At 34.3% G+C, this 11,346-nt stretch overlaps 2 protein-coding genes across 15 annotated transcripts in view; one reads left to right on the forward strand and one right to left on the reverse strand.

Annotated features, from left to right (window-relative positions):
• Nucleotides 351–4,613, forward strand: LOC107608867 (U-box domain-containing protein 4). 3 transcript variants are annotated; one of them, XR_001613018.2, is made up of 5 exons: nucleotides 351–661; nucleotides 1,199–1,479; nucleotides 1,764–3,591; nucleotides 3,623–3,818; nucleotides 3,914–4,613. XR_001613018.2 is itself a non-coding variant. In XM_021107467.1 (5 exons), the coding sequence occupies exons 2-5, from the start codon at nucleotides 1,204–1,206 to the stop codon at nucleotides 3,971–3,973; spliced, it is 2,358 nt and encodes a 785-aa protein (XP_020963126.1). In that variant the 5' UTR covers nucleotides 352–661; nucleotides 1,199–1,203; the 3' UTR covers nucleotides 3,974–4,613. The 3 variants fall into 3 exon arrangements, 2 of the variants coding, with proteins under 2 accessions (XP_020963126.1, XP_016166104.1); XM_021107467.1 differs by having other exon boundaries at nucleotides 352–661; nucleotides 1,764–2,576; nucleotides 2,610–3,818; XM_016310618.2 differs by having other exon boundaries at nucleotides 352–661; nucleotides 1,764–3,818.
• The window catches only part of LOC107608868 (mediator of RNA polymerase II transcription subunit 7a), a 7,175-nt gene continuing 2,092 nt past the window's right edge, over nucleotides 6,264–11,346 (reverse strand). For 4 of the 12 annotated variants that reach the window (XM_016310627.2, XM_016310623.2, XM_016310621.2 and 1 more), the window contains 6 exons: nucleotides 10,810–11,080; nucleotides 9,623–9,776; nucleotides 9,097–9,166; nucleotides 7,916–8,082; nucleotides 7,750–7,823; nucleotides 6,264–6,566 (listed from right to left, as the gene is read on the reverse strand). In XM_016310627.2, coding sequence (XP_016166113.1) covers nucleotides 6,506–6,566; nucleotides 7,750–7,823; nucleotides 7,916–8,082; nucleotides 9,097–9,166; nucleotides 9,623–9,757 — 507 coding nt within the window. In that variant the 5' untranslated portion in view covers nucleotides 9,758–9,776; nucleotides 10,810–11,080 and the 3' untranslated portion in view covers nucleotides 6,264–6,505. Of the gene's footprint in view, nucleotides 6,567–7,749; nucleotides 7,824–7,915; nucleotides 8,083–9,096; nucleotides 9,167–9,622; nucleotides 9,777–10,809; nucleotides 11,126–11,346 lie in introns of those variants that run through there. The other 8 variants (XM_016310628.2, XM_016310622.2, XM_021107469.1 and 5 more) reach the window with 4 other exon arrangements.

Raw genomic sequence — 11,346 nt, forward strand, 5'->3', positions numbered from 1 at the left:
ATTGAAGAGTCAAATTTGTGATCTTCATATGAAAAAATATATCAAATTTCACGTATTATTGGAAAATACTACTATAAATCCAATATCAAAATTAAAAAATACCTAAATTTTTATTAACGTAATTAGGTAAAACATCTCAATTTATAAATTTATATTTTTATCATATTTTTAATTAATAAAATAATTCAGATACAATTTTTTGAGTTAGTTTTGTCTTTGAACGGAGTTGCTATTTCTTCTAAGAAAAAAAAAATCAAATTGGGTTCGAATCAGTTGCGACAAAATTTCGTACACAAGTAACGCGGAGAAGTAATATCTATGCGCTACTTGTTCAAAGCTTACTAAAATGATAGTCAAACCCAATAGTCAATAGTCACAGACACAAATGTCAGAAAATAAAAGAAAATCAAAGTTTTAGAAAAGTTCAACGCTATATAAGAACAATTTCATATTGATATTTCGCGTACATAGAAATGTAGAAGCCATTTTAGAAGTCAACGTCAAAGGATTGAAAGGTCCCAACATAACTCTCCGATTCTCATCATCTTCTTCTTCTTGTTCCCTACCGCGTCCCTTTCATTTCCAGCTGAAACAAAAGCCTCTTCCGCCGGTGTCTGCGGTGTTTTCAACGCTTCTTTCTTTGCTTCATCAAATATTTCCGGTAATCCGCATGTTATTTCTGTTATACTTCCCAATGTTGTTTAAATCATTTGGAAGTTGTTTGAAGTTTTTCTAATTTTGCTACTTTATTCAGTTGTATGTATTGGTGTTGTTTGATTGGTTGTGTGTCCCTTTGATGATCTTGCTTGGTGTATTGTCGTGTTTTCCGTTTCTTGATTCTCAATGAAAATGAAAGCTTGACAATTTTCCTTTTTCAATTAGCTGTTAAGGTCTAGTTTGATATGATAAACATAGTTGAATCTGTTTTTACTCTTTGTTGAGTTGTGTTGAGTTGAGTTCAGCTTAATTTATGTTATGCTTGGTTGCCAATGATTACGTAGCTGGTTTCAAGTCTGGATAATCAAGGAGGAGAAAGTAGCAATAGCACATGTTGAAGAAAAATATGTTGTGATGGTTTTATGTATTTTCTTGGAGTAGAAACAAAATGATAAATTTCCCTCCAGAAAATGTTAATTTTTTTTGTTACACATATTTCAAAACTGATGCTGAGTGTTTTATTTTTTGTTTCTTAATACAGGTACTATGGACATATCTTTGTTAAATGTGCTCTCCAATGGCATATCCTCATTTTTGCATCCATCATTTTCTGGAAACATGAACTCAAAACCTGTATCAATGTATTGCCAAAGTGCAGAGCAGACACTTAAGTTGTTGAAGCCAATTATCGACACAACTGTTCATTCTGATATATCTGCTGATGAAGAGCTTAGAAAGTTATTTGAGGAACTTGGTCAGTCTGTTGATGAGTTGAGGGAGCTTTTCGAGAATTGGCATCCGCTATCCAGTAAATTTTACTTTGTAAGTCCTCATTAAATTCCTTAATTCACAGATAGAGAAGAGATTTTTATTTTAAGGTGTGATCTTCAGTTTTGATTTTGGAAGGTAAGGAGGAAAAAGCAAGGGCTTGAATTAATCTATTTTACTCTCTAAGCCTTTCCTATCCCTCAAAAATTAAATTTTAGAACTCGTAAAATAAGCTGAGCTTATATTTGCAGTGATTGATAAGTACTAACTGCTTTCTTGTATAGTTTTCCTGTTAAGCATGTGTTGATTATCATTATTTTCTCTTTCTTGATCACTAGGTGATGCAAGCTGAACCGTTGATAGCTAGAATTCAGTCTATAGGGTTCAATATTTTGCAGAAGCTGAAGGCTTCACAGCAATGTCTACCTGATGATTTGGGGCATGATATGACATCAATCATTAAGGAAGCTATAAATGAACAACCGGAAGGCGAAGGACCAAGTTCTGAGATTCTAGCAAATATTGCCGAGATCCTCGACTTAAGGTCTAATCAAGATGTTTTGATTGAAGCTGTGGCCCTTGAAAGGTTGAAGGAGAATGCTGAACAAACTGAAAACATTGCAGAAGCTGAGTATATTGATCGAATGATCTCTGTTGTGACTCGAATGCATGAGCGAATCATCATTCTCAAGCAAGCTCAGAGCTCTATCCCGGATTCGGTACCTGCTGATTTTTGCTGTCCTCTCTCTTTGGAATTGATGACAGATCCAGTCATTGTGTCATCCGGGCAAACCTATGAGCGAACTTTCATCAAGGACTGGATTGATCTTGGGCTCATGGTTTGTCCAAAGACTCGTCAGACTCTGGTTCATTCCAACCTAATACCTAACTACACTGTAAAAGCATTAATTGTTAATTGGTGCGAAACAAACAATGTGATACTAGTTGATCCAGTAAAGTCCACAAACATAAATCAACTGTCTCTCCTTCATGGATCTATTGAGTCTGGTACAATCAAGGAATCAACTGTTAGAACTTCTTTCAGTGCAAACCATCAAGAGGAAACATCACCATTCCATCCTAGTTCAACTCCAGAAGATTCCTTTAGTGGCGTGGATAATGCACAGCATGTGGATCCTGTAAGAATATCATCTGCAGTTTCAGATGACAGGTCTGCTAGCTCGGACGAAGAAAGTGTGGATTTAGTTTCACAATCATCAACTTCACCATCTAGAAGGGAAGCTTCAAATGCCTTGAGATCAGAGCAATCTCAAAACCATGTAAGAACTTATTCTGATTCCAGTGAACACTCTAGTGAAAATTTTCATCAAGGCATACAGGGTGATAGCAACAATGGTCCTCTTCCATCATCAACCAGTCCAATCCACAGTCGAGATGCTTCTGAGGAATTAGCTCCCGAGCTGGATGCTGGTGCCAGGCCAATTCCACAAGGCGAGCCCGAGTTTTCACCACAACTTGTGCAGCCAAGGTTTCCAAGAAAAACTGTATTACAACGGCCGTCAGAGAGGTTTGTCCCTAGGATAGTTTCTTCTCCTCCTGTTGAACCAAGAGGCGATGGATCCGGTATTGAATCCAGGGTTAAGGAGTTGATTGAGCTCTTGAAGAGCTCTTCTCTTGATACTCAAAGGGAAGCCACAGGAGAACTCCGCCTTCTTGCTAAGCACAACATGGATAACAGAATTGTGATTGCAAACTGTGGAGCCATTCCCTTGTTGGTCAATTTGCTTCTATCAACCGATACAACAATCCAAGAAAACTCTGTTACAGCACTTCTTAACTTATCAATCAATGACAACAACAAAAATGCAATTGCAAATGCTGGTGCAATTGAACCTCTGATTCATGTCCTTGAGACAGGTAGTGCAGAAGCAAAGGAGAACTCGGCGGCTACTCTTTACAGCTTATCAGTGGTTGAGGAGAACAAGATCAGGATAGGGAGGGCCGGGGCTATTAAACCTCTGGTTGAGTTATTAAGTAATGGAACTCCAAGGGGTAAGAAAGATGCTTCCACTGCTTTATTTAACTTGTCAATATTTCACGAAAACAAGGATCGAATTGTAGAAGCTGGTGCTGTGAAGCACCTTGTAGATTTGATGGACCCTGCAGCCGGAATGGTCGATAAGGCTGTGGCTGTTCTAGCAAATCTGGCCACAATACCGGAAGGAAGAACTGCCATTGGGCAGCAAGGTGGCATTCCTCTTCTGGTTGAGGTTGTTGAGTTGGGTTCTACTAGAGGAAAGGAGAATGCAGCAGCAGCTCTTCTACATTTATGCGTAAACCATCCGAGATATTTAAACATGGTACTCCAAGAAGGAGCTGTTCCACCATTAGTCGCTTTATCAAGATCAGGCACCGCAAGGGCTAAAGAGAAGGTATAGTTTTTTGTTTATGGTTTCATATCTAAGTTTCCTCTTTATCTTCTTTGTTTTGTTACAAAATGTGGTGACTGAGATTTGGTTCTGTTTAGGCCCTGTCTCTTCTGAATCATTTTAGAGATCGAAGGCATGGTGGTGCTGTGAGGGGCTGATTCTTTGTTACCAACTTCTTCTACCATCTAAAAGGTTTTGAATTGACTCTTAAAGAATGTTGCTAATTTATATATTTTCAATTTCTTGTAAAGATAATAAACATGGATTATATGTATCCTCTTGTAAACAAACCTTACAATGATGTGATGAAAAATTATACATGTAAATCTTCTTTGTTACAAAAACATGATGTCTAGCTTTTGTTGCTGACTTGTACAAGTTGTTCAATGACATTCAATTATGTATTAACTTCCAATTCAGTTAGATAGGGATCTGATCTATCTGGACCTTCTTGTCGTCCTTCGATTTCAAAGGGGCAAGGAAGCGATCTTGAAGTTCTGAAAAAATGGTTGCCTTGATATCAGCAATAGAAACTAGAAAGCACTATATACTTAGAAATAATTGAAAGTACTGGCAGGGAGCCAATACATGTTGTATTAGATATTTCTTGAATCCCTATTGTTTGTATTTTTCAATTCATTTTTGAATATTTGTATCAGTATAGGTGAAGCTTCACAGTAAGTAGCTAAATAATCGTTATGTTATTGTTCTACAATTCTACATTGAGGCAATAGATTTATGAAACATTAAAGTCTCTTAATTTATAGTTTAAGATTTCTTAATATTTGTTACTTCTGTTAATTTCATGTGTTGTTATCCATATCATGTCTTATAATTTTTAAACTACCATATCCATGTATTAGTGTTGTTATATTTCAGCATCTGCTTGGAGCTTCTTAGGAAGACTTGGGCATTTTTCGGTTGTCTTTAACCAAATTCTATATTTAAATTTTTATATATATTCTGTTTGTTGAAGTTTTGGTTCATCAATCATGTTTTAATATTTCCTTCCTTTTTTTCTTCCCCCTTGGATGAGGTGAATGCATAGTAGTGTTTCAAAAAGCTTCCTTACAATTTCTCCTTATGTAGTAGTTTTGGAAAGTTGATTCTATTATTTTCTATACTAGCAGAAGTTATGACAACCATTTTTTAACATATAAATTGGAAAGAAAACTTGTAGAATAAGTATTTATAGTGATTGCTATTAAAATTTTACATTTGATTAAAAATATAGTCTCATTAGATTCTTGAGGAATCTTCTTCAATATTGAGCTAACTTTTACGATCAAATTAAATTTACTTAATTATAAATATTATCAAAATTTTAGATGGATCACTCACGGATATGCTCAGTAATGAGTCTCCATGGTTTATCTTTGGAGGTAGGTGAAGGAGAACTAGCTGGGAGGATAATTAGTCGCAACGTTGTAGCATGAAAGCATCCTTTCCAAGGCTTTTTTCAATTTTGAACCATAAATGATTCATCATTAAAAAATGTGGATTTTTGGGATGGAATAGAGTGAATTTGGAATTTTTAGCGGGAGAGCTTTACCAATAAGAATTAGAATGTTAGATTAGCTTCACGGTGTCTTACAATTGGCTAAATTGACAAAAGAAAGGGAAAATACTATTGTGTAAAAATTTGATAAAAAAAGTATGTTTACTACTAATTCTTTTGTACAGATTTTGCAGACAAATATGATTTAAAAAAATATATCCCGATACGATTCAGAAACATATATCTAGTTATAGCTTCACTAATGCTATCTGAAGGAGGTTGGTTCCCTACATGAGTTAACTATTTATTTAGTTTGTTTTAGGGTATGTTTGGCAAATGCGTGGAAGAGGATAAAAGTGCGTTTAAGTTTTTAAACGCTATTTTTTGTGTTTGGTAACTTTTTCTTCCCTAAACACATAAGTGATTTTGCATCCTAAAGCCTGTTCACTTAAAACAAAAAGTTGTAGTTTTGCATTTATTTAACGTGTGTTTAGGTTTATTGCTGGTCATTATTGGTTTTCTCTAAGAAGAATTTTCAAATTTGTTTCAAGTCATTTCAAATATTTTAATTTTTTTTATCATTTTTAGTATTTTTTTTCATATTTTAATTTTTTATCTTTATTAAATTTTTTATTATGATTNAAATACATTTAAAAAAATATTATAATTTAATATTATATTTTTTAATAATTAACTAATTATCTATCTAAAAATAATTTTAACTAATATTATCCAAACTATATCTATTTTATCAAAATCAATTTTAGTATAATGCCAAATATAAATCATGTTGATATAGACTCACTTCTACCCAAAATTAATTTTACAAAATCACTTTTATTCAAACTCTAGTTTGACAAACGCAAATCCAAATACAAACTTAGTTAATAAAGTTAATAAATAGATTGTGTAGACTAATTATTATTGAACCCAATGATGATATCCGTGTGTTGTGTAGTAAGGTATTAAAAATGTATTCCATTTATTTGTTGTTTGTATAAAGTAGAAAATAAAAACACTAAACAAACGTAACCGAAAATTTTCGAGGCAACACCAGAAATAGATTTAACATCACAAGCATAGCGTTCAATTCTAGACCACATGTATAACGTAGAAAATCTAAAAGGCTATAGATACATAATTTCTCATATAGGATCAGCTTTGTTAACTTGGTTCAATGCAAAAAAATGTCCTATTGGTCATCAAGTGTTGCTAGGGACTCGTTAAGTAGTCTTCGTGCCTCTTCTCTTCTCCTGAAAAGAAACATATGGTTAGAAAGAAAATAATACCAACGACAAACATTTACAGCAAGAAGAAGCATGTGTTAGCAATTATACTACATAATCCATCTTAAAAAACATTTTTAAGAAAAGGGTATTACATTATAGAACCTAAATGTTACACTAAAGTACCAAAGACTACTTTAGAATTCAGACAATAAACATTAGGTGAATTGGTGAATTGTGTTTCCCCAATCAATTTAATGCAACTATCTTAGAATAGTCACAGTTTAACTTTAGATCAAGTTTCAAAAGCACTGGAATTTCATTTTTTTAACGCAAGGTTACATCAAGAATTGTCTTCTACAATTTAATAGTAGCAGTGTCATACAATAGGAAACCGTGTCGAGAATTCTGAATGTAAAAACAATAAAGGGGGCCTTAGCAGAAATCATCACAGCAACGACACTTAATATCTCTCATTGTTTCCATTAGCTAAATTATTATCCATGCAGCAGTTTTAACCCTTCAAGTAAAACTGATCACAAACTGTAGAGGGATCTATCACAAATTATGGGCTATTAGCAAGGTGGCTACTTATGTCATCAAAGGAATCCGAAATACTTAAACAAAAAGCTGCTTTCCATGAACGAAAAATGAAGCAGGTAATTAGACTTTATTGCGAAATATTATTCGATTCCAGAAATTTCTAGGAGCAATGATAATTGACCCTATTTTTTGGGGTCAAAGTTTAGACAACATCTCAACCATCAATCTTGTATGGAGATTAAATTTATGGCCCCACAATATATGATTAATGGCTGGGATGATTGTGTCTAAATTTTGACACAAAAAAAGGGGGGTTTTAAGTATCATTATTGAATTTATAGTTTACAAAGATATTCTAAAGGAGAGGTAAAAGAGGATGTGATTGTCAATCAATGGATACCAACTAGAAGGAAGCATCTAATGCAACGATTAAGTAAAAGCAATGAATGAACTAACTTGGGTAAACTGGTCAAAATTATTGAGAACACGATAGCTCACGAGGTAAAATCAACTAAATTTTTAAAGCCTAAATGCAAGGGCATGTGATGTCGCATAAGAACAAGAGCTCACATGAAAGAAGAATGTCATTTCAACATGGTGAACAGAGGAATATGTTCCACGGTTTCAATTCAATTTAAAAAGAATATCAAGAAAATGTAATACATACTTCTTTATGTCTTCCACTGCTTCTTTACGACGCTCAATCTGAAGTTCCAAAATGTGAATTAATGTTGCTCTTGCCTACAGAGTAAACAAACATAAATAATGACAAAAGAAAAGGAACAGCAGCATGACAGTTACACGCATATATTTATACTTAGAAGATTATATACCTGATGAGGTCGCAAGGAATTTAAAAGGTGATGTAAGTTTTTGAATACAGTCGAAATCTCTTCAACTCTCCTTGCATACTGTGATGGTCTCTCAATAAGAATATCTGCAAGCTCCAAAATGTGTAGCTGCAATTCTCCATTCAGTGATCTCAGCTCCTTCTTGAAATCTATACAAGATCACAAGCTTTTAATATGAGATGGAATACAAGATGATTTAAAGAATCTTATCATTGATTATGCTGGGGCAACTTATAATGGAAGAGAAAATGCAGCACGAACCGTTTCTCGTCTTAAAATTACTCATTGTACAATGTGGATGCATGTAGTAGCATAAAAAAATTTGCATGATGATTATGTTATGTATGATGAAAATTCAATCAACTTAATAAATAAGATCAAAGCAGTAGACCTGGTCACATGCATACCGCTAACTAGAGGACTCATTACCCTCGTTTAACCAGGTGCATGTATAAAATGCAAAATTGTAATTGATCTTGTCTAATGTTAGTGACTCAGTGATTAATTTCTCTTTCTTACAGTAAATTTCCATGCAATTGATGTAAATCTGATTTCTATTTAGTAAGAGAACAACAATCATATATCCAACATCGGGCTCCCAAAGAAATTGATCAACAAGCTTAACATCTAAATTACTAAGCATGAATCAGCAAAAGCAATAATGCACAAGTCCAAAACAATACAAGCCTTCATGATTCATGAAGCAGTCACAAAATTACATCATTGTTGAAGTCTCACTTTCACATTGGTCTGTCGATCACCTTAACAAGTGTTTTGGAAACTCTCCTCCAATGAGCTAAATTTTGCAGTGGAGTTGGGCCTGCTTAATTATTGGGTCGTCTGCAGATGACTAGTTAAAAACTTTACAAACGTCTAGTCTTGATTGTGAGGGGAGTATTTTATAGTTTCCCAGTGCCTAAATAGTATTTTGCATTGCCCTACTACCCCTATAAGTTGGCTTCTTAGTAAAGTTAACCAACATTGTCTGGTTCAATAAAAAATTTATTATCATTCCTGGTATGTGCCACGTAGTTCCTTTTGTGACCAATCAAGTACTTTCCCATGAAAACACAGTCAATGTAATCAGACTAATAACAGTCGAAAGATCAGCTCCTAAGCTAAAACAGAGCAAAATGAACATAGCAGAGTAAAAAGTAGCCTACCAACATTAGCCCCCTTTGGATAGAGTTGGCGCACCCCTTGTTCTTCCAAGCTTGGCAAAACATCACTAGTCTACGAGGGGAGATAAAAAAAGGAAAAAAGTATAAGGTCAATAAATGTAGGATAAGTTGTTCATATGCCAAGGAGATCAAAGCATAAAAATTTTGCGCACCAAACTCCTCCCAATGCTCATTATATATATTATAAATAGTAGAGATAGCATATATATGTATATATAATAATGTTGATTTCTATTTATACTTATTATCTATAAAACATAATATTATATTATTTGTTAGTTTACTTTATGTATAGATTATGGTATTAAAATTTATTTATTTAAATTTCAAAAATATTTATGGATACCTGACTAACGGTGGATACCCAGTTACCTATGGGTCACCTCCCTATTAAGTACCTAGTCAAAGCCACTTACGCCTATTTTAGGCTCCAATCATTACGTAGCTTATTCCAACAAGGCCATATTAAGCTATCAAATCACAGGGAAAAGAGGCCAAAAGCACTTACAGTATAGGTGCCCCCAAAACAAACGTAGGTCCCTTCTATGGGAGGAGGAGGCTCTGGAGCAGACTTAGGGTCCTCCAAGTAATCTTTGTAGAGCCTATAATATGGTGGGGGCGGCGGGTATGTTGCAGTTGCCATAACTAAAATAAAATCAATCCTAAAATACCAAACTTGCATGTCAACTTCAAATTTACATCACACAATTCACAGAAATAAATAAACAAAATGACAATTTAAAATTTATTTGAAATTGATGAATAGAAACTGGAACTGTGCAATAATGAAACAATTGAGAGTTGGAAACCTAGTTTGGTGTTCAGGGTGGCATTGAGGAAGACATGACCCAACAATCATGAAATAAAGAGAAAAGTTAAACACCATTTTCCTAACATGTTCAGTGTGCACTTGCTTCATCAAGAGAGAGAAAATGTTACTGCTGAAAAACAAAGGATGCAGAAAATGATTCTCAACTCTGTTAATTAACCTCCCATTATGTTCTTGCACCTCTTTGGTTCACTTGGTTTTGCATTGAACCATTGTTTGTCCAGAATTATTGTATATGTCACTGATATGTAATGCTTGGTACAGAAACAATTTGGAATTTCTCGGACTTGGATAAACTGCTTATGGATTTAGTTAGCGTATCCCATCGTAAAAAGTAGTTAAATGTTTTACCTCCTCATAGCTGTACTTCTATGATTCCAGTTATTCCATGAATTTAGTTTATACTAGTGTCTCAATAGCATGCTACACTTAAAATTCATAAAAACATGAATACCATCCAAACATAAATTAAAATAAAACAAGAGTCACACAAAAATAATCTGAATCTCATTCTCATTATCATTATGGGCAACGCTATTCGTTTGTGTCTCTTCACCTTGACCTATTTGCCATTTGAAATAATCTTAAAGCATCTAAAGTGTCACAAAATAAAAATGTTATAGAAGATATTAAAAAAATCAAAACCAAACAATTAATCTACCAAAAATCTGAAGTCTAAAGTTTCCAAAACACACACAATTTATCCGCAGTGTATATGCAACAATAAATATTCAAAAATTTCCAAACACACCCCAGAGTTCATACATATTTCATATAAATGAATATGTACATATACATATCATCAGATTTACAGATTTATATTTTTGAATTTATCCATCAATAAATATTTAAAATAACAAGCTCACCGAGACAGAGGAGACGGCGGAGACTGGCAGATGCGGCTTTGACAGAGACGGCGCCGATGGAGGCTAGGGATCTGGGGTCTGAACGACGTCGTGGAGGCGTAGAGCCGACGAAGAGGAGGCTAAAGTTCTGGCCACGAAGGAGGCGAGGCTGAGTGAGGAGTAGCCGATGAGGGAGGTGGTGAAGCCGGCGAATTGTGACTGGCGAGGCCCTCGGAGGTAGTGAGGAGACGGCAGAGGGGATGCGAGGCAGTCTAGCAGGCAGCGGACAAGACTGAAAGTGGGAGGCAGGCTGGAGGTTGGAGGACTAATACTGATACTTATAAGCAGATTAATTAGATAACATAAAGATCTATTCTATCTCTTCTACTATATAAAAATTGAGTTTCTGCCGTGATAAAACTGGTATGGTATATTTTTTTGAGAGTGTTTCTTAATTTATTTTTTTTAATTCGTTAAATTCAATTCATTATTATAAATTAATTATAATTAATTTAATTATATATTTAAATATCACACAATTTATTATAATTTTATCAA

The sequence above is a fragment of the Arachis ipaensis genome, chromosome B07 (assembly GCF_000816755.2).
Source record: "Arachis ipaensis cultivar K30076 chromosome B07, Araip1.1, whole genome shotgun sequence".
Lineage (NCBI taxonomy): Eukaryota > Viridiplantae > Streptophyta > Magnoliopsida > Fabales > Fabaceae > Arachis > Arachis ipaensis.